The 24,547-nt window shown below is 40.6% G+C and overlaps 1 protein-coding gene across 2 annotated transcripts in view; it reads right to left on the bottom strand.

The window, feature by feature from the left end:
- The window catches only part of si:dkey-172j4.3 (diacylglycerol kinase delta), a 95,257-nt gene extending 82,543 nt beyond the window's left edge, over positions 1 to 12,714 (bottom strand). For both annotated transcript variants that reach the window (XM_053629413.1, XM_053629412.1), the window contains exons 1-2: positions 12,556 to 12,714; positions 11,491 to 11,710 (exon numbers count right to left, since the gene is read on the bottom strand). In XM_053629413.1, coding sequence (XP_053485388.1) covers positions 11,491 to 11,643 — 153 coding nt within the window. In that variant the 5' untranslated portion in view covers positions 11,644 to 11,710; positions 12,556 to 12,714. The remainder of the gene's footprint in view (positions 1 to 11,490; positions 11,711 to 12,555) is intronic.
- Positions 12,715 to 24,547: the final 11,833 nt, after the last annotated feature.

Genomic DNA, 24,547 nt, shown 5'->3' with positions numbered 1-24,547 from the left:
TGATTACGTTAAAATTCATAACTTCTTCATTATCCAGCATGTTCAATTATATTGCTTGATACCAAAACATAGATTTGGGGAAACCACTTGAGGCATTCATTGTGTTGAACTATTTCAGTTGCTCTTGTTTGATTTGTTCATTGCAATCAGCTGAAAGTCTGTACATTTTGACAATAAACCTGTTTTGCAATGGGGGTTGAATAATTTTGAGTGCAACTGTATCAAATTTCCTGAACAATACAATACTGGCCATACTGTTACACCCCTACTACATAGTTTACATTTATTCACTATTTTGGAGTCATATTTGTGCTTGTAGTTTACCAGAAATCATTCAAATTAACTCGCTACTCTAACACAACCGTATAGTGTATGTATCTTCACTGTATGTAAGGTCACTGTGTTTTTAAAATATCTTCTAAAAATGAAACTCCTTCCTGTCAGTGCTTTTTTAACGGTGGCTCCGGCTTCAGGTCATGTTTGGCAACATTCTGCTCTCCTCCTGCACGTCTCTCGTTTCTGTCGTGTTGATTGCAGGGATGTTCACGCTGATCTTCTGGCTTCCTGTCACAACTCTTAGCAGGGTTACTTCCTTTATTTGTGCTGCTCTTAGCTGGACGGCAGCTAATTAGGCTTCACTGATTTGAACACTCTAAGGAAAGTCTAAATGTGGACTGTACAAGCATGAAGAGCCCTTGTTCTCTGCCCTCTTTCTGTCCTCTTCCTCACATTCACAGAGAGAGAGAGAGAGAGAGAGAGAGATGGTCTTTTAGAGAGGTCGCACATACTGTACAACACACACACACACACACACACACACACAACTCCTATCGCTTTCACGCTGAAGCGAATTCATACAAAGACACACATGCCTCCACACACACACTTCCATCTGCTCCCATTAAGACATGTCAAACCAACCTGTCCTGCCATCATCCAACACTAACTGACATAAACAGCTTTAAAAGACCTCTGTGTGTGAGTGTGTGTGTGTGTGTGTGTGTGTAACTGTGACTCATATTAATGAAATAATGAATTAACTAATTAAATCATGCTCCAGTGACATGTCACGCTTGATAACATTTAGTGGTGTCTTAATGAGGATGCAAATGAAGGCAAAATCACTAACGAACAGGAGGTGGAAATGTGTTGGGGTTTTTTTCACATACTAATCTGTTACACCAACTCTCACACTCACACACACTGCCAGAATAGCACACACATACGCACAGTAATGTAATGCATTATATCCAAGCAAATTTACAAAGGTCAAACTCTACAAAGCAGCAGGAGCCTGCACTGTATTCAGCTTACACACAGACTGCTAGATTGTGACGAGAGAACCTCGGTTCTGACAACACACATACACACACACACACACACACACACGGTCATACACACTGTACAACAAATTTGTCCCTTCAGTTACACTCAGACCAATGAAACCTCCAACTGTGTAACTGTCACTAAGCGCTCTGATGTGTTAATGAACGTGATGGAAGTGTGCTTATCAGTACCAAAGAGTTCACGTAATTGCCATCTGTATTGTAATGGCCTGAGTTAATAAATTCAGCCTCGTTACTATGCCTGATACTGATTACTATCCTGCTAATCATCACACCTGCAGAGCTTTTCCCCCAAAGAACCAGAACTTTTGGCACCAGAATTGCTTCATCAGTGGCTGTGTTTGAAATCGTATAGTGTGACAGTACCTGCTGCGTTCGATTCAGTACCTACTGCGTTCGACTCAGTACCTACTGCGTTCGATTCACTACCTACTGCGTTCGATTCAGTACCTACTGCAATCGATTCAGTACCTACTGCATTCGATTCAATACCTACTGCATTCGACTCAGTACCTACTGCATTCGATTCACTACCTACTGCGTTCGATTCAGTACCTACTGCATTCGATTCAGTACCTACTGCATTCGATTCAATACCTACTGCATTCGTCTCAGTACCTACTGCAGTCGATTCAGTACCTAAACCTCAGTCGCTGATACAGTACATACATCTGCCATGTTGGCACTGTAATGTGACCTACAACTTAAAAAGAGCCAACTAGGGTTTGAACCCCTGACCTTCCGATCAGTAACCCAGAGCCTGGCAGTTCTGGGGCATGAACCCCTGACCCAGAGCCTTAACTGAGTAAATCGGCCAGAGTAACCCAGAGCCTTCACCGCCAAGCCACCACTGAACCATTTCACAAAGATAACACCTTTAGCACTTTCCCACTTTCAATTTACTATATAACAACCTTTTCTATTTGTCACAGATTGAAATTAAAATGATGTTTTGTCACAACTTTTGTCATGTCGTCGTTGATGAAAGCAGTCAGTATATTAGAGCTGAAACGCTTGAGGGTGTTCTGTTAGAGCAGAATTTTGAGTGAGTTACTGCCCTGATGCTGAAATGTTTTATTCCTCTTACATCACAGCAATTTGCCAACGTAGCTGAAAGACCATCATACTATTTATCCATTTACAGATATGTTTTGCAACATGTGTGAAACAAGTTAGTTCCTGTTATGACTTACATTATAGCTGCTATAAACTGTTCTCTCACCAGCATCTCTTTTTTTCCCGTGCTCTTAACGCTTGTCATGTTACTAAGAAATCGTAAAGCTCTCTCTTCTCTTTCCCCATGTCAGAAAACCTAGATATGTAACAGCTTTACCTCTCGGACTGTTACAAAGCTGGAGACTCATTCCAAAATACACATCTCCTTACAGGAAGCTTCACCATATCAACCATGACACATGTTTCATGGATTTATGGAACCATATAAGTCTGTGTGCGAGTTGATTTTATAGAAATTTTCAGTCTGTCCAGAATTTTGCAGAAATGAACGCAGAATCAAGGAATTTGGAAGAGCTTGCAATTTTTCAAAATTGCCGCAGATTGGGCCAAGACATGTCATGGTCTGCATTTATATAGCGCTTTTTTTTTTTACCTTATTGGTTCCAAAGCACTTTAGACTGTTTCTCATTCAACCATTCACACTCACACTCACACGCCAATGGTAGCAGAGCTGCCATGCAAGGCATTAACTTGCCATCGGGAGCAACTTGGGGTTCAGTGTCTTGCCCAAGGACACTTCGGCATGTGGAGTCATGTGGGCCGGGAATCCAACCACCAACCATATGATTAGTGGACAACCCACTCTACCACCTGATCCACAGCTGCCCAGATGACATCATGTGACATCATGTGACATCATCACAGCACGCATTGAGCCAAAGCCCTCTTCAAGTCACGTGCATCGAACATGAGTACAGCTAAAAAGTCTCATTTACCAACAAACATCACCGTGCAAAACTATTTTGTGCAACAATTTCGCCAAATCGAGTAATTTTCCGCAAAAAAGCGCAAAAAATTGTAAACATTTTGAGAAAAGCTGCCGCAAAATCAAGAATTTTTGGCAACAACAATCACAAAAAAACTCTTCCTCAATCCTGTACGGACTCAGAAATGATAACATATCAGAAGCAGGGTGTTCATCTAAACCTGTGATGTGTCTTGCAGTTGGCATGCACAAATTTTAGAAATTAAATTACAGTCCCAAGTTTCACTGACTTCTGTTTGAGCCTATTGCTGTTTTTGAAAGTGCTATGAGACTCTACACATAGCACTGGGGAAAGTAAAATGAGTGAGAAGCACGTACAGGTTGTTATCAAAATCAGTACAGATCAGATGTGAGATCAAAAGCAGACAATCTGCAAATGCTCTGATTCAAGCACTTCTGCAACTGGCTGCAAAATTGAAACACGGTACTGACAACATGGCTGTAAACCTTTGCACTCGTTTACAGGGCACTGTGTCCTTTTATGCAAATGAAAGCCCTGTCAATCTCACACATTTCTGGCTCTGAGCACATCACCCAACTCACCATGTGACGCATCACAACAGCAGACCAGGAAGAAGCACGACTGTGTGAACAGTTACACACACATCTGCCCTGAGCACTAGCGAATTACCTCATCACACTTCCTTAATCCTTAACTTATCAATACTAAATGACGTTACTATGATACTGATGATAGGTTATATTTATTTATATGTACATGCATTCCCTGTAATGTTTTTACAAGTGAAGCAGAATCTAAACTGACCGCTAAACTGCATTACACAACAATCCTACCAGTACCTTGTCTTTAGGGCTTTAATGAGAGAGATGCAGTTTGTTTCCCGAGTCCCAGTGAGTCCCAGTTCGTCATCAAACTGTCGGGTAAACACGTTTTTTTTTTTTTACTGCCTAGTGCATTGCTATTAGATGGATATTAGATGGAAGGACTTAAAATGGTTGATCTGGTATAGTCTTGTATCTTGCTGCTTTTTGAGGGAATAAATCCATCGACATACATTCAACTGCAAATCCTTTCTAGAAGATATAACCAGATATATACTAGGTGGCACAAACTCGGCAACTTATAGTCTGGAAAATGTAGTAATTGGAAGTGTAATGTCATGACCGTATATGATGGTCTGTACTTATATAGTGCTTTTGTTTAACCTTAACGGTCCTACAAAGTGCTTTACACTGGTTCTCATTCACCCATTTACGCACACCAGTGGTAGCAGAGCTGCCATGTAAGGCGCTAGCTTGCCATCGGGAGCAACTCGGGGTTCAGTGCACAAGGACACGTCAGCATGTGGAGTCATGTGGGCCAGGAATCGAACCGCCCAAAGATATAACATATGATACTGTAGTCAAAAATACCCCCCCCCCCCCACACAAACACACAATGATCCTCCAAAATTGTTCCAAGTATTTGCATTATGTATTAAAGTAATAAAAATCCATAAAAAAAAATTTTATGTGAATGTAATAATTCACGCAGTACAGGGTTAATAGCTTAACAGTGAAGGCATTAGGTTTGAGCATTACATTATGACACAAGGTCTTATCAATGGCATACTAAGAATGACTTCTCACAATGGGTATGTCTCAATCAGCTCCATAGTTCAATAATCAGGGCACTGATCAGGAACTCGGCTATTTTAAGGGCTGTCTCAATTGCAAAACCCTTCCAGTGTACTGGAACGTTTGCTCCCAAAAAAATCCCACAATGCACCGCAAAAACCATGAAGCATCGATGCTCACTATGTTCCCTTCCAGGAAATAATTTCATGTTTTCTGAAGCCTCTCAAAAAAAAGTTCGACATCCGAATACCAAACATAGTAAACAGAAAAGCCTACATGGCTTAGCCTTGCTAGCACATTTCTACTGGTAGCCCCTGGTGGTTTTATATGTATATACTGGAAAATGTTTAATCATTGGTGATTTTTTATGTGTAATTTGGTCTCTTGTGGTCTTGTAGACTGCAGATGATCAGGACTCAGGAGTGTCACAGTGTTGTTTCTACAATGATGTTTAAGATTAAGATAAGACTAAGTACACTGTAATTGTAAGAGGCACAACTAAACACACACGTACACACAATGGAGTCCAAACGTCTGAGAGCACAAGTGAAAATGCATCTATTTTGCATTCTTTTCTAATTTAAAACAACAGTTTTCATTATAAATGATATTACCGACAGTGAAACGCAGAATCTTTGAAATATTTACATGAATGTCAGAGTTTCTTAGCATTTTTGCTCTCGAGACGTTTGTGTCGTCTGAACACATGCTTTAATAGAAGAGAATAGGCATGCGGACAATCTGACCTTTTCTACAAAGCAGTTAACATGGTCAATATCACACATTTGCATACATTTAAATAGGGACCTAGAAATAGACATTCTAAAACCTTCTGTTTATTTCCACTTTTAAATGAAAAAAATAAATAAATCCCACATTTTCAAAATGGTGTCAGACTTTTGGACACCAATGTACTATGTATGTGTAAGCGCTGTTACCCGGGACTGCAACACACAGCAGTCACGAAATCAAACTATGAATTATACAATCGTAAAACAGTCTAACTTGTCATATTCGTAGTACAACACATAGTAGTCTTTACTATAACCTAGTAATAATCTGAGTAATATTATTATGACTTGGATGGTATACTCATACATGTCAGGTTTTAATACAACATATTCATGTAGCTCAGAAGTTACCACACATTGCAGAACTCAGTAACTGTCAGAGACCACAGTCTGGGTAAAACAGGCAATTTTGTAACAGCCTTCAATTCTTGAGATCTGATGAGGGCCAAAGGTGAAAGGTCATCTGACACCAAGGAAAGGAATGTCAGAAAGAAAGGTTCAAAAGAAAACCAATGATTGAAGATACACACTGTGCCATAATCTTCACTGTAGTTTCTTGTAGGTTGAACATAGTGCGGCTGTAGTTGAATCAATGCTTAAACACTGTACTGAACGAAATGTGTGCCTGATGTGCTAATAATAGCCTTTCTAGGTGCTAAATAAGCTCAAACTAAATGGGTCTGTTTTCATGTCACAACAGGAAATGTGTAAAAGCAATATATATGCTTATCTATCCCATCAGATTATTGATTACAGTTTTTATTATCTTTTGTCTTCCCATCGCTGTGCCTTTAACTGTTTGCACATTTGGATAAGTGTGTGTGCTAAATGACTCACTATGCAGTATCGTTTAATAAAAATGTATTAAAAGGATTTAGTGCCAAGTATTTGGACTATAACATTAGCAGCATATTTATATTGGTAGTATTTCAACTAAAATCACCATATTGGTAAGGAATATCAGGTACAGATAAATGTATCTAGTGTAGAAGAATTTTCCCATGACTCTAGTAAGCTCACTGTGGTTCCAACATGGGATTTCAGCTCAGTCTACAGTACTTAATGTTTACACTACAAGATGCCTTAAATATTGTTTTCTTATTGGTGGACAATAAGGACTTTAAAGGTCAAGTTTTGTTTGTTAATGTACCTTTAAAAATACAGAACTGGTCCAGTTATGTACCTTAAATAAGTTTTACAGGTATTAAAAGTCCTCTAAGTAAAGGTACAAAAGATTACTATTAATCAGTCCTTACAGGAGTTTGTGGAGTTTTTTTGTGGCTGTTGTTGGAAAAAGTCATGATTTTGCTGCAGATTTTTTTAAAAATATGCAGATTTGTGGAGTTGTTTGGGGAAAACTATTTGAATTGGTGAAATTGCAATTGGACGAAATTGTCTTTCACAGTGATGTCTGCTGAGAAGTGAGACATCTGAGCTGTACTCATGTTCGACGCCGGTGAATCGAAGAGGGCTTTGGCTGAATGCGTGCTGTGATGACGTCACACGCCGCGTCTCGGCCCAAATCTGTGGTAATTTTAAACGTTTGCAAACTCCTCCAAATATTGCGGAGTTTGTTTGATTTTGATTTGAAGATTCCCAACCTGAACACACTGAATATGTTTATATTGAAATATTTATCTTTTACTTAGTGATTCTGGCACTAATGTGTGCTGTATTGTCATTATGACATTGAGAAGTTAGCGTCTGTACCATGCTGATGTCACATGAGCACATTATTAGTGCAATTACAATGGCATTTCATAGGAGAAACATATTTCAAACTAGGGATGGGTGATATTTTATCGTTTGTGATACACCGGTAGAAATTCTCCCCACAATAACAATGAGTTTTCCCTGTGATAATAACGATAAAGCCTAGTTGATGATGTATTTCCCTGTGCGACGGTCTGCGACCCATTCGCAGCTCACGTGCAGAGCGAAAACAATACGGCCTAAGGCGGACATGAAGCTGAGGAGGAGTTTGATTTTGACTTTTAGATCAGTGTTTGTGTTTCTGAGGCTCTCAAGATAACAGCTATCACTTGTAGATAAAAACAGTGCTGCACAGTACTATATTTATATCATCACTGATATCGTTATCGCAATAAATACCAGAAAATATCGTGATATAGTTTTAAGTCCATATCGCCCATCCTTATATATCAAACATAAGTGATAATGATCAGATTTCACAGATTTCACTCACTCACCATTTTCCAGTGATGTTTAATGTCATAAAAATACATTTTTTTAAAAATCCATCATAGCCTCAAATTTCCAGAATGAAGTGCAGCTATACACTCGGCTCAGCTAGTAAATGATGGTGTTGACGGTGAGATTAGCATGAAGCTTTGTGTGTTTGAGCAGTGTGTACAGATGACGAGGTGAGAAAGCTGAGTGAACTAAAGATCCAAAGCTCTGCTGCAGGTAGGTAGAGATGAACCAAGGGCTAAATCCTACTGACATTACTATCAGTGTGTACTCGGCATTGTGGGTAATGTAGGAAACTGTTAACCAATGTGAAAACAGACCATGTCAACAAAACTAAAAAAAGTCAACTTTATTATAAAATGACTCCTGAAGATCAGATGTTAAATACGAAGATTACTATGCAAGTGGATTAGGACAGATTTGTCCTTAGTGGGATCCACCGCACACACTGCTGAGTGTTTCTGAGAGTGCTGTGCAGACAAACACAGACATGACTGTTGATTACCTGCAAGTGAAGTTGAAAACTCAGTGCATCACGATAAGTTATAATGTAGTGGTAATCATGCGTTGTCACACACACACACACACAGTGCTACCTCTTGACTGAAAGGAGCGCCTGAAAGAGCCGCCTCCAGCATGAGCGCTGCTTGTGAACGGAACCGTTTCCCTCATTACCGTATGGCTAATTAACACAGTTTGCACACCCGGTCTTCATATCTGCTATCATGTGCAGCTTAATTGCTCGTCTACTGACTCTCAGACAAGCACTGACCTGCAGTGATAATGACACTGCACACGGACATGAGCTGCTTGCAGCAGGCCAGGTATTGATGTGTGCATCTTCTGGATCAATATGTATCATATTGCCACTATAACTACAACACTACTGTAGTTCTCGTCCATCTGTGGATCATGTTCCATTCGGGGAAAGGATCAACTCAGTGCTGCAAGGAAATGTATCTTCCACATGCTAGTGTTGCACGCAGGGTAGTTCTGCTTTCTTTTTTTTTGTATTAAATAAATGTGCAAGTCATCATATTGGTTGATATTTTGTTCAAAATTTTAAGTCATGTTAGAGTCACGCTTACATTGAATCTTTCAGGACTCACATACAGTACACACTATGGTTGCGTCCGAAATTGTGTACTGTGACAATACGTACTGCAAGGCCATTGAAACAGTGCGTACTAATCAGTACTAATCATTGTATGAATACAATCCCGGACATACTACATCCGCCATGTTGGCACTGTCATGTGGTAAATGGTCTGCACTTATATAGTGCTTTTTTAACCTTAGCGGTTCTAAAGCGCTTTACACTGATTCTCATTCACCCATTCACACACTCTCACACACATGCAAGGTGCTAGCCTGCCATCAGGAGCAACTTGGGGTTCAGTGTCTTTCCCAAGGACGCTTCGGTATGTGGAGTCATGTGGGCAGGGAATTGAACCGCCAACCCTACGATTAGTGGACAACCCGCTCTACAACCTGAGACACAGGTGACCTTCGATGTGACCTTCGATGTGACCTTCGATGTCATCATAAACACAAAAATCTTAAAGGGACCACCAGATTAAAGCAACCACACTAATGGCAAAATGCACATCAGGAAAGTTAACTAAATTAGTATTTTAACAGGCTGAGGTAAATTCGTTACCGTTAGCTTGGCTGGTTAAGGCATGATGGAGATCACAAAAAAGGGCTGTGACAACTGTTTAAGTTAAAGTTAACAATTTATTCGATTATTGTTAAACAACTCCTGTTTAACCAAGCTTTAATACTTAAAAAGAGCCGACGCGCTGTCTTCCACCATTTTTTTTTAGCTCGTCCGCACCAGTCCCGTTGCATTATGGGAATTTTTGAGTCACGTAGTGTTCATCAGTTGCGTACCGCAAAATCTCGCCAGAAGCAGTACGTCACCAGGTATTTCTCACCTAATGTTATTCGCCTAATGACAACTCGGACATACCACTCCTCTGGCGTACTGCTTTTCGCCTACTCTGTAGTAGGGTAGTATGCGATTTCAGACGCAGCCTATTAAGTGGTTTTTTTTCATCAATGGGGATTTTGCTGTGAATTTGCTTGCTAAAGGAAACATGTTTCCTGTTTGCGCATGTCTGAGTATTTTAAAATGATGCTGGTTTCTATTGAGAAATGTCTGCATCTAACATGAGATGAAAATGAACTCCCACGAAGCACAGAACGGGGGGATAAAATGGCTGTCAGAAATCCGATCTACTACTACAACAGTGCTGCAAAGCCACTAACTGTTATTTCCAGCTCAACAGTACAAACTTCAACAAAATTCCAGAAGTGGCCCATGACTGTTTGTGCTTTTGCTCTCTTTTGCATGTTGTGGGTAGTGATGCAGTGCTGACTTGCTGTTCTTCCACTTATTATTTTCCAGAAATGAATCATTTATATATTTAAATGACTCCTGAATCACCTCTCTGCCCTTGAAGTTGTAGATAGATAAATGAAGCGAGTCAGTTCAAAACACAGTCTATCAAGCTAGCAGTTAAATAGCGATTTTATGAAGTGACGTGACGTGAAGTGAAACTTTATGTTAAAGGTTTTCAGAGAATATGCTAAAATGCTTACATTTATAACTTTCACAGCCAGTGATGTTAATGAGCAAAGTCATGTTGAGCTTAGTCTCAGGCGTATGTTATATGGAAACACAGAGGAGCTTCATTTGTGCTAAATGCATCTCACATACAAAAAAATGTGAAAAATACCCTGAAGTGCAAAATAAAAAGAAGAAGAAGAAAAAAAACAGTGCTTTCAGCAAATAGAAAACCCACCACTAGTGAGAATGATAATTAAGAATTTCCCTCGCATGCTTGTCTCTCATTGGTTATGTACAGTATTACCCACATATCAGTGCTGAAATATTTAACATGCTTTTTTCTTTGTGGAAATAATAACTGATAACTCTGATAACAAGTGCAACAGAAATAATTCAAATAAAAAATCCTATGCTAAAACTTACTCTTTAAGATCTTCCAGGTGTGTAAGAACCTTGTCACTGATTTGTATACAGCACGCAAGGTTCTTACGCACTTTTTCTGGCTCTGTTGTGTTTTCTGACACGTTCAGATCGTGTCGTTTGATTTGAGGTCGTGCTTATTTTAGATGTGCTGTTGTGTTTTAAGGTCTAGTGTTTTGTGATTTTGTATTTAGTGTTGTTTTAGGTCATGAAACAATAATACGTAAAACAATGTCATTGCGGTCATATTCGGTGGCGGTCTGTGGCTTGTTAATTTGCGAGAAGAAACAACAATATTTTACAGATTAACAAAAAAAAAGTCCCTTTATAGTGTGTTGATCTGTTTATATCTTGTTTGTTTGTTTGGTTCCTTGCTGATTTATTTTGTACTATAGGGCTTCCATACAAAGCACTGTAAAATGCCATTTAAAAAAATATTATTATTGTTGACAATTATCCTGCAGCACTGAATGTTGGGTGTCTCTCTCTCTCTCTGTCTGTCTCTCTCTCTCTCTGTCTCTCTCTCTCTCTCTCTCTTCCTCTCTCTCTCTCTCTCGTACAGTGGCCTACCTTGGCGCGGATCTGGCCGGAGGTGGACACTTTGCGGATGAGTTTGTGTGAGCTCTCCTCCGGCTCCCCGTCGCTGTCTGATGACTCGTCTCCCGCGTCGGCGCGCTCCGGCTCGCGCACGTACAGTGTGTTGGGGTTCAGCTTCGCCGCCATGGACGCACGCGGACCGAGAGGACGCGGCTCTTCACTCTGAACCTCCTGCACCGCCTTGTCCTCTGCTCTGCAAACAAAACAATTGAACACATGGGAAAACGCATAAATAAATAAATAAATAAATAAATAAAGTCAGGCTATGTCCGAATCTGCATCGGTTACTACCTGTACTGAATAATGTGCTAAAACCGCACAGCGCGTGAGGGAGCGGTGCGCGCTTCTGCGGTCTCACGTGCACCGGTTCAGACCCGTCGGTTCCTTTCTATTGTGTGTGTGTTGTAGTGGTTTTTGGTTAGAGCAACATACAAGACAGAAGTGTCTGTGTTAAAAGCAACAGGCGTTCACAAGCGCGCGCTGTGTACAGTAGTACTGTTCATGCACGCGATGAGACTGCCATGAAGTCTGATCTGATCTGATCTAGAGGTTGTTGCGTTATTTCCCATACATCACACTGGGTGTGCGCTTCCTAAAATCGCCCGTCCTCACTGCTAGATTCCAGTGTAACTACCTGTTAATGTTATCCTCTGTGTTCTCGAACCACATGGCACATGATGTGACCGCGCGCATCTTTACAGCACACAGCCTACTGGTATAAAAGCGCCGTGTCCTGTGGGTTTATAGACTCCACATTGTTTTCCTACAAGCATCTCTCTGACTCAGCAGCTGCTTTAACGCACACGCTCGCCATCAAACGCGCGCTCGCGCACTCCGTTCGAGATTTCATTGCGCAAATGTGAACGACATGCACTGTTGAAAACGGATGACACGAATTCGCGCAAATGCACACTGCTTGGCTGCCGGTCGTTGTAAAGCCACGGCTGCTTCCTGACTAATGCAATCCCGCGGTAAAGGAGCGGGTCACACTGCCGGCACGGTCCTGCATGTCAGATGGTAGGAGAGGTTGGCGTTTACCTTGGCGTTTCGCTTCCCCGCGCCGTCTCTCGCGCTCGGCTCTGTGCTGCTGTTGGCTTGTGAAGCTCCGCGCGCGGCCGCACTGTTGGACAGTGTGAAAAGCTCCGAGACACAGGAACGCGCGCGGGCGCGTACGCATAGCCTCGGATCGGATTTGAAACTAATGGGAGGGGTAGAGTGCGTGTGTGTGTGTGTGTGTGTGTGTGTGTGTGTGTGAGAGAGAGAGAGAGAGAGAGAGAGCGAGCGTGCATGTATTATTATTATTATTATTATTATTATTATTATTATTATTATTATTACTGCAAAGTTAAATTCTGAGGAATATTTGTACTGTTTTTCAATGCACGTCCTCATTTACTGCACTTAATTATTATAAGCCAGTCTGTAACCCACGTGTTTCCACTTTATTATCCACAACACCTGCTTCACCAGACTGTCTGAAAATACTCCACAAGTACATTCTTGTTCACCAAGCTGTACCACCAGACACCATAATATACTTTTAATGATTTTATAACCTCCACCACACTGACTTTCCCCGGTGACAGATAAAGACACATCACCCATGTGACAGGCAGAAGGGGTCTCCGTCCCAACACCCCCCCCCCCCCCCACACACACACAGAGAGAGTGAAGGAACAACTGCACAACAATGAAAGTGGCATGGAGAGGTGTTAGAAGAGCAGCTTCCATTATTTCACCACAACGAGAGCTTGTATAATGGGTGAAAAGAAAACATGCTCTTGCACGTCCTAGTTGAACTGAGCCTGGATTTGTGTCGCAGCCACTATCAGATTTGGAGAGCTGAAAACAGAAGAGTGTTGGTTCAAGTTTGGTTTTTCTTAAAAAAAAAAAAAATCCCTTATATAAATATGATATGGGAATAGGGTATGAACCTCAGGTGATTGTACAGGAATCCCTGTTACATAATATACACAGCCACATGCCTCAATGACCTGAGGTCTGATATTAAATAAGAAACAGAATTGAATCAAGGTCAAGTTTAAAATAATGATAAAACAAGTACAGTCTGGCAGCCCGTACAATACACAAAGTAGCCTACAAAGCACCAATGTTAGTCAGGAACAGCATTACAGCATTACATTTTCATTTAAAAACCATAATGAACTTTCCTTTACTTTCACACTATCCGTTGTTATCCAGATGAGGATGGGTTCCCTTCTGAATCTGGTTCCACTCAAGGTTTCTTCCTCTTAACATATTAGGGAGTTTTTCCTCACCACCGTCACCACCAGCTCGCTCAATAGGGATACACACACTTAAAATCTGTATCCTGTGTTTATATATTTCTGTAAAGCTGCTTTGAGACGATAATTGTAAAAAGCACTATACAAATAAAATTGAATTGAATTGAACATAGTATTCAATCAAATCTGCTATTAAGTCAAGCACACACTGTATATATTCAGTGATTGATCTTCAGTAAGCGCTTTATCCTGGTCAGGGTTGTGTTCCGTTATCCGGAGCCTGTCCCGGGAACACTAGGCATGAGGCAGGAATATTATCTTGATGAGTCACCAGTCCATCACATGGCACCATGCACACACGTATGCATACACACCTACATGTGGGAGCAAGTTAGAGTCACCAGTTCACATACTGACATGTTTTTAGGAGGTGGGAGGAGAACATGTTAAACTCTGCACAGGATCCAACCTGGGACTTTGGTGCTGTGAGGTGACAACACTACCCACTGTGTCACATCGTACACAGTACATATCCCGAATCCATACCAGTGCCAGAGCACTTATACTTGGATAAACTCACACAGCACTGGTGCAATATTAATAAAAAAAATAAAATAAATAAATACTCAAATGTGTTAAATTAGACCCGAAAGGGAAATATCTGGAAACGCACTCAGTGCTTTTGGTGTTCACAATACAAGTGGAAACAAAAGGGGATTCAGTTCTCTTTCTGGACTTTTTTTTTTTTTAATTCCATTGATAAGACAAAGACCACTTCTAGTTTTTCACGCCATCACTTCTTCAGAACTCAGAACCCAGCTGGGTAAACACTGAGTTACAGTTCATGTCAATCATAGTGGTTATTTTACACCGTGATGTCATTTTGTTATGGATGAAAAATAGAGCAGAAAAAAAGCAGAACTGTAAAATAAAATAACAGGAAAAAAGAACGCAACAAGAAAAGGGAATTTTACTGTAGAGTCATCAAACCAAATCCTGCTTCATAATATAGATCTGCTTGTGACTCTCATGTACTGTAATACATACAAAGACATACACTACATACACCCACCGTCCACTTTAATAGGTACACCTACACAACTGCACATTCATGCAGTTATCTAATCAGCCAATGGTGTGCAGATTATGCTGTCATCTGCGTCCATACAGATACAGGTCAAGAGCTTCAGTTAATGTTCACATCAAACATAAGAATGGGGGAAAAGTGTGATCTCTGTGACTTTAACAACAGCATGAGTGTTGGTACCAGTAGGGCTGCTTTAAGTATTTTAGAAATGGGAGTTTCACACACAACAGTCACTAGAATTTACACAGAATGGGGGAGGGGTGGTGGAGGGGGGCATTAAGTGAGTGACAGTTCTGTGGGTGGAAACGCCTTGTTGAGAAGCGAGACCAGAAGAAACTCAAATAATCACTTTTTACTACTATGGTGAGCATAAAAGCATCTCAGATCACACAATGCATCAAAGCTTGTGGTGGGTGGGTTACAACAGCAGAAGACCACATTGGATTCCACTCCTGTCAGCCAAGAACAAGTGTCTGAGACTAAGGTATCTTGTTTGCATTCCTGACACATTATTATTATTATTATTATTATTATTATTATTATTATTACTGCTGCATAAATTTACCTCAGTGGCATAACTGTTAGAAAACTGCAGCTATGAGTGGTCAGAAAGCCTCAAGCTTTCAAACCATTAAAGCATGAAGCGTGAAAATGTGAAGTGGCCTGGGACCACTTTGTTTTCACAAGACACAAATCAGGTAGACCACATAAGAACCATACACAAACCAGACTGAGATCATCTCTAGAGGTGCTCTGAGTGTGGTTTACTTGTGGGTCATTTAAGAGTGGTCTGAGTGCATTCGTTGTGTTCACCACTTGGACTTGATTAGGAATGCTAACACAATGTGAAAAGAACCTCTGTTTCCAACATTAGACTGGAACATTAGTTTTCTGTCTTTGCTGGCGCTTTAAAATCTCAGAACTTACATCCCTCCCAAACACCCCTGTAGTTTGCATCCTGATTTAACATTAAACAGAAGCAGGAATATAAAAACCTGATCGTGGCTTCAACAGCGGACATCATTGGTGCAAGTCCATTTGTTTTAGAGCCTGTTCAGTATGGAAAACTACCATATTATTTATACATGATATGTGTGCATCATAGCCATGCATGTGCATGCTAATCTCTAGTTTGCTTCACATGTTTGTTTACACGCTTCTGTTGGAGCATTAGTTATATATTTAGCTATATCAGTCATGCATTTAAGCTATACAGTATTTGTATAGCTAAGGGTGTTAATGTGTTATGCTGGAACGATTGTGTCAGTTCGCTGGCTATTAACATTTTTCAGTGTGATCTTGGCTTCATATCTTTATATAATTTATTATGTTTACTCCTTTGGCTACGTTGCAGTTATGTTTGCTGTATGCAATGATGAATCCTTGATGACCTGCATTATCGGAATCAAAACATCCACTCGATGCTGGAAATATTGTGATTCTTTAGATCACCCGTATGAGCTCTAATCTGAAGTGTTTGGACTTCAGTGTTTGTTCTTAGAGCACACAGCAGTGCAGCTGATATGTCAGAAGACCGATGCTTCACGGTCATTATTATGCTATGCAGTTGTGTGTCTTTAAGCCTGTGTCCTCTCATGCCACAGGTTTGCAGAACAAAATCAGCAGCACTAAATGAACTCCCACTGAGTTAAATGGAAGCTGTTTAACTGTGCAGAACTAAATTGAGCCCAGTAGGTGTTAATTTAGCCCTGGCAAGTTCACCTGCCTTCCTTTCCCCAGGCCTTTTCATTACAAGCAAGTGAACGGATGCAGTATTTCTTCCATTTTCCTTCCGCTCTGCTGTTGTTCTTTCTCCTCTCCTCCCTTCTTCCTCCGACGCACTAACTGCAGATGGCTGGAGGCATCCCCCCACCCCCCTCTCCACCCACCAAACGCTATTAAAAAAAAAGCACAAGTCGTTCAGGTCCTCTCTTACTGACCTGGAAGAATCTTGTGCATTTCCTCTCCCACTGGTTCTAGTGGCAGTTGGCCGATGACGCTGCATTTGGATCAGCGCTGAAGCACATCTCCTCTCTCAGCAGTGTGATAATGATAACCTTCCCCAACGCTGCAATCTAAAAGAAATATCCACTGCATGCTTTAGCTCCTCGCTCTCTCCACATTTTTATTTCAGAGGCTTTTAAGCTCACTTTGAATGCCTTGCCTCATTTTCAATGCCAAGTCGTTCTCTGAAACTGCAACTCATCCTGGTGCATTAAGGACTGGCAGACATTGTCCACATTAATAACCTCAGTGGGCTTTTACCATCCAAATGATCTTTCACAATATTCGCTTTGTGACAGTAAGCGGTTATTATTCCATGCTGCCAGAAGAGAGCAAAATTGCAACGAATTGCAGTGTGCTTTCATGCTTGATGTGCCTTATTAGAAGGTGCGCCAAGAGCTGGAAAATTGACTGCTGAGCTCACAGATCTATATTTAATATGGCATTTATTTACCGATTAATCTCACTCACCTGGTGGCTGGCTCCCAATACACGCATGCACACAACATTGTCTTACTATCCTTGAGAGGACCTTCCATTGTCAATCTAGCCGTTTAATGTTGTGCTACACCTAACTCTAACCACAATCTTAACCTCAGTAACAAAAAAAACAACTTTTCCCCCTAGTTTTTAAATAAAAGCTGCAGTTTTTCCTTAGACCAGCCAAATGTCTGTACAAGGTCTATACTGTCGTATATATTTCTGTCCTTGTAGGGACATTTGGTACACGTCAAGATATAAAAACATCCCCCCACACACCCACACACACATATATAGATAGATAAACAAGGGCTCAGTAAAGAAGACCAGTAATCCAGTGGTTCTCAGTTCCACTCTTGGTGTTTCCTGCACATGGTCTAACACATGTTTAAGCCTTTCCTTTCTTTTTGTTGTTGTTGTAAAGGCTTGATAATGTGATGATGAAGCAGGTGTCACTAAAATGAGTGTGGATTTATGGGAAGAAAAATCATGGCCTGTTAATGTGCTCACTGTACTTCTTAGTGTGTGACTCATTCCTCAGTTGTATAACATGTACCACCTGTGGCTGGTGAAAAGCATGGCGGGATTTTCAGCCTCCTCACTTGTTATCCGCAGAGTTCAGTGGAAGCGTACAGCTCTCTGCTGCCACCCAGCGGTCATGCTCCCTTCACATTGTGTCCCTACACTGCAAACTGCATGATCACTGCAAACGCGTTAGTAACGAAATAGCCTAATGATGGTGCACGTGGTCATTTTCACACACAGAGCGAATGCTCTGCATATTTATCACAGGGCTTCATCACTGGGTTATGAGTCGCACAATGTGAATGCATTTTCAATAAACTGCGTTCTGAATTAATTACAATTTATGCACGTCTACGATGAAAGCGATGAATAGTTAATCACCATGCTGTCCGGCTGTCGCGGGTATGCAGCGTCACTCGATGATGACGTCATCGCCGGCATCACCCTTCAGCCCACGCTGCTGCTGTTGGCAGTGCACGCGCATGCAGAGGCACGGAGATGGAGGGCAATAGGACTGCAGAGTTGGGATTTTTTTTTTCTAAACAAAATAGTCAATTCACAAACAGCTTTATAATGTGATGGTTAGTTGAATTGATTAATTGGTTCGCGTGTGCAAAATGAGGCAGACCCACTGGGATAGCAAAAGCTGGACAAGAGCACACTAAGTGGTGACACCACCCAATTATGTACAAGGCGAGGCTGCGTTTACAGATTATTGATGTAACAGAGTACAAATACGTTATTTAGAACGGGCACACAATGACGAACAGGGAAGATTTTTTTTAGAAGGATGAAAGGTTCACATGGCATATGGTGGAGTCTTGAGATGTGTACTGGGACTAGGATCCCACTGGAAGCAACAAAAAAGTTATGCCAACAGGAGTTCTCTATTTTCACTCGGGAACGATGAAGTGGTCAAATGTGAAGCTCACGGGACAAAGACCGGCCATGTTCGTTAACACGAAAGTGCAGCACTGCGTTCATTCATTCATCCTTAGTAACTGCCTGACCAGGGTTGAGGGGGTTTAAATTAGGCTATATATTGTTAATATTTTAAGAAACCAAAAAAATGTATACATTTAAAAAAATATATAGGCTCCCAAGTGATGCAAGAGAAAAGTGCTCATCCTGTTGTTCAGAGATCACCAGTTTAAATCCTGCTAATTCCACAGTATGTTCAAGAGAGGGACGACATACTGTTTTCCCCACACAATCAGAGTGATACTAGCCAATCGTCAGCACCTGTGAGCTCATGTATGCAGAAGAGGGTAGACAGAGCTTTCCTCTGAGTGTGTTACAGTACCATGTGACTAAGTGAGTTGCCCTTTGAGCAGCAGTTCGAAAAATGCAGTTGGGTGGCTTCACATGTTTCAGAGGAAGCACATGCTAGAGTTGGTAGCTGTCATATAATAGGAGTAAGCTGGCTTGTGGTCGGGAATAGACAAGTGACAGAATAGGGGAGATAATGGGGAATATCATGGGCAGTTATAAACAAAACTAGTAACCACCTGAGCAGGATTAAGAAGCACATCTCATGCACATCTCTATTTAAGACTAATTATGAACTTGAGTGATGTAGCTGAGGTTGAGGACCAGATTTCAAACACCTTCAGACCACACCCACTTCAGGTTGAAAGCAGAATATAGATACAGATGTGGATATTTGGAGCATATATATATATATATATATATATATATATATATATATATATATATATATATATATATATATATATATAAACATACAGATACAGATAGTTGTAGTTGCTCTATAGTTTCTAATATTTAGAGACTCAGGAATGTATAAAATGGGCTAATAGAACAGCCCTTAACATGGCATCAGGTATTCCCTTAAGAGGAGAAACTAGGGCAAGTCAGCCAGTTTTTTTTAAGCAATAATGAAACAGGGCCTCCGTGCAGTCATGCATAACAACTTCTTAGTGCTGAATTAACACCTACACCTTTGCTTTGAGCTTGAAATATGTAATTATGACTTATACCCACCTTTGGAACTCGGAAACACATTTAGAGTATACCCCATCCCTGAGTTTGGTGACATGAGACCATTGGCTATACAGGTGTTCAGAGTTGTGTCCTGTTTTCAAAGTGTCAGAAATCCAGAACGATGCCACTGTAAGTAGGCGAACAAAAGGTATATTTTTCCAAATTCTCAACAAAAAAAATGTCAGGTCAACAAAGTGAAAATTTCTCTAGGCACAAAATGTCTGACAAAACTTCTCTAAGCAATGGAAAACAACAGTAAGTTGAACATAACTATGTAGTTCAATATCATTTATGTCATGTCTCTGTCTACTCTTGTCTCAAACTGGAATCCCAGAAGAATCAGCTAGGTTCCTCTCAGGCCATGTATTCATTACAAAGGACTAAACCAGGTCACTGTCATGTTCTGTTATCTGCTGCCTTGATCTCTGAAACAGCTTTATGATACACAAAACTCACAATGTTGAATAATTCTGTATGAACTGGTCAATGCCTCTGTTATTACCTAGGCATTCATATATGACATTCTACATCATTGCTTATATTGAAAACATTCTTTCATGGAAGCCCCTGTTAGTCATGTCAAGTGTGTCCTAAAGCTCTATGTGATTCCCATTCATGTGGTACTCAAGTCCAAGGTCAGTGACTTCACTGGGTTGCCAGTGCCCAAAAACATCATACTCCACTACCCACCCCACACCCCCACAACCTTTTCCAACTTTGATAGCTAATTCATTCTTTGATTCAGCTCTGTTGCCACCCCCTCACATCCTTGCTGAAAATGGGCACATACAAGCTCACCTGATACACGCAAGAGAATGAGGCCTTCTCTGGCTGAAAGAGGTGTTCATCACCGCCATAGTTCTGAGAAATCCCGATTTCCGACTTCCCATTTTTATGAAAGTTGACACTTGGATTTCAATCTCATGTTCCACAGTGAGTTTCACACCCACTGTCCTGATCATCCTGCTCCACAGGCCAGAAACAGGCCATGAGAAATGCAAAATTCATCTCCAGGAGTGATCTTTTGGGGGGTTATGTCACACTTGTGTCTGCTCACATCTCAAATCCCTAGAATCCTTAGCAAGCCACATCACAGCCAGCATAGAAAAGAACCACAAACTCCATATCTCAGTCCATGTACTGCTCTGGGTTACTGATCGGAAGGCTGGTGTTTCAGTTCCCAGCACCGCCAAGCTGCCACTGTTGGGTCCTTGACCAAGGCTTTTAACCCTCTCTGCTCCAGGGGTGCTGTATCATGGAAGGCCCTGTGCTCTGACCCCAACTTCCTGACAAGCTGGAATATGCGAAGAAAACAGGTTCACTGTGCTCTGCTGTATATGTGACAAATAAAGGCTTATCCTTCATTCACAGTCTCCCTGAAATAACCTGGACACACTTTGCAAAATTTTGCTCAAGCAGGCTTGCTTATGTGATTCCAAGCATTATTCACATTCTTTCAACCACAGCCTGTTGATTTTCTTTAAGATTTTCTTAGTTTAGTCTAGTCTGAAGATTACCTGACCATTTATCTGGTTTTGATTGCATTTTTGGATTTGCCCTTGTTTGCAATGACTGACTTGTGATGTACAACAAAGACCCTGCAGATGAATGCAGCTCTGGGACTCATGCTTGACAATTTCCAGTTTGTTTAAACAGCTGAAGAACATGAAGAAAGCTTAATTACTGTAATGTTATAAAGATTAAAGATTATTCAGTTCTTCATCTTAAAGGAAATTATTCAGGAACTACCATGACTTATTCAGTAACTATATTGAGACTATTAGGAAAAGGTGTGAAGTTATGAGAATGACACGTCTGGACTGACCGAATGGCTCCTGGGACTTTATCCTAGTATAGTTTATGTGTATAGAATATGAAGGCAGAAATGAACACTCCTATTTTATATAAATAGCAGAAACATAGGCGCATGTGTATGACCAAATACAACATATATAGTCTATATACTACATACAACAAAGAACGTCCATGATTTTTAAATAGGTCAAAATCTAGGCCCTTTAATAAACTCAACAATGCCATTTGGATATTGCATTTTTTACAAAGATATATTATTCATCATGGGACAAGTTATTATCATAAACATTTTACAGTCGCCTCCTTATTATGTCAAATCAATTAAATGTATAAACAGGCACTTTCACCCACAATCCACAATCAGATGATTTATGCAGAAGAATAATTCTGTCATTGAGATGCTGGTTACCATGAGAACATGCTTGCTGAGACACAGCCGTTGAATGACTAGTGATTCCTTTCGAAGCCATGGGGACGTTTTGGAAAACACTAGGGAGGCCTATGAAATGCATGTAAACATAAATACAATGCACTTGTTTTTATTGTTGTTGTTGTTGTTGTTGTTGTTTTAAACTGAAAGGTGTTTGAAATCACCCAGCACCAAAATGATTTGCAGCCTTAGAAATGAGAAAGATTGGATGTACTGTATAGTGTATTGATCCAACATTAATGTGATAATCAATGTATTGGTGAACCTTTATTGATGCAAGAGAGGCCTGTAGTTCCTTTGATGTTGTCCTTGGTTCTTTTGCGACTTCCTGGATGAGTAGTTGTTGTGTTCTTGAAGGAATTTTGGAATGTTGTCCACTTCTGGGAAAGTTCACTAGTGTGCCAAGTTTGTCCATTTGGAGATAATGGCTCTCACTGTGGTTCTTTGGAGTCCCAGAGCTTTTGAAATAGCTTTGTATTGATGTATTTCAATCACTTTCTTCCTCATCATTTCTGGAATTTCTTTCAACTTTAGTATAGTGTGTTACTGGGTAAGACCTTTTAACCAACTTCAAATTTCTATTTAAGTGTTGATTTGATTGAACAGGGTTTGCGGTAATCAGGTCTTGTTGTGTCTAGTCCAGCTGAACCCCATTATGAATGCAATTTCATAGACTTGGGGAATTAGTAACTATGAGGGCAAATACATTTTCACACAGGCCCAGTTGGTATTGGATAACTTTTTGTTTCAGTACAAATAACATTTAAAACTGTATTTTGTGTTTACTCAGGTTGCCTTTGTTTGATCTTAGATTTTTGTTTTAATTTCTTAAGCAATTTAGTATGCGAGATACAAAAAACAGTCAGGATGGGGCAAATACTTTTTCACAGCACTTTAGTTCTAGCCTATGTAGGGTCACATAAAGTAAAATAAGCAGCCATTTTTAATTTGTCTTGTCTTTTGGAGGGGCTCAAAGACAAGCATAAAGATGGTGGATTACTGTGAGTAAATAAATGAAGCAAATGTGAATAAAAAGAAAGTGGACTTCTTGCCCAGGCATGTGTTCTTACAGCAATAAATCATTGACTACACCTTTAAGATGCTGGCAGGAATAGTCCCAAGGGAAATGTGAATGCAGTTTATTAAAAAAAAAAAAATAGGACTCTGATGCATTTTGTATTTTAGCTACTCTGCGTGTCTCTGGAAAGCTAGAATCAGTTGACTTTTAAATGGAGCCCCGCTGGGTTCACAGAATAATCGAACCATCGCATTATGAACTCATTATATTTTCTACAAGCCAGATTTTGCTCTACAGAAAGCATGACTCTGCTCTAGATGAAAGGTTTGGCATGAAGCTGCTGTTCATTGTGCAGTCGGACTGAAGGCTTTAAGAGCAGTGTGATCGAGAATAAAAAGGAGCTTTCCATTGTATTGTTGCACACACACACACACACACACACACACACACACACACACACACACACACACAGCTCTTTGGTATCTTTTGGCTATCATTGCTAACAATAACAACAACACCTTTAAATTCTGAGAGGCTAAACTGACAGAAAACAACTTTCTATTTTTTCCCCATTTCCCATCACTCCTGTCGTCACTCACCTTGTCTGGCCCTTATATTTCCACATAGCTATTATCCATCTCTCTCCGCATCACTTGCTCCACAAATATACTGCATCTATTTTTACTCTCCATGGCCCTGTTGTCGCTCACGGATGGCTAATCTGGTATGACGTGCTCTCGTCATTTGGAGGACCTTCGTGCTAAAGCAGCATGGTCATGTCACAATCTTTAGCTAGTACTAATAGAAACGCCTCAAGGCTTTCTCTGCAATACCAAGGCTCCTGCTGAGCATACGACAGCCATGCCCATCCCCGGAAACTCAGCACATCATACATGAGGAGACAGGGACTGAAGTCCTATCAGTATGAGAGCCTAGAGGTCCACTGGTGACTAATATGAGAAGGGAGGGTTAAATATGTAATATCCGAAAGTAAACATGACCATTTTCATGCTTTTTTGTGACACACATACTGTATAACGTTTTATACCACAACACTGTTGAATGCTCAATGTTTTGAGTAATTTTCCCTAACAGCACTGCTTGTGTAGCAGTTCCAGCTGCAGGGTTTCTATTAATGCACTCATTGTAATACAGTATTTTTTTCTATGGTAAGAACTTGCACAGGGACCTGAATGTCAGATGCTCCACATTATCAGGTAATTGTCATGTACAGTAAGAGAAGGCTGAGACGAATGCGATTGCAGTTAAGCGTTTAAATGAAAGGCATGCAGACAAATCCAAAATGTGAAGCAAAGTCAAGGTCGAGAAACAGGCTTAGATCAGGCACACAGTGTAAACAGGGCAATGTGAAAATGTTAAAAACCAGGAAACTTGCATAGTCTAAACCAGAATAGTGATCA

Source organism: Ictalurus furcatus, chromosome 7 (genome assembly GCF_023375685.1).
Source record: "Ictalurus furcatus strain D&B chromosome 7, Billie_1.0, whole genome shotgun sequence".
Taxonomy (NCBI): domain Eukaryota; kingdom Metazoa; phylum Chordata; class Actinopteri; order Siluriformes; family Ictaluridae; genus Ictalurus; species Ictalurus furcatus.
This window is presented reverse-complemented; position numbering and strand designations above follow the sequence as displayed.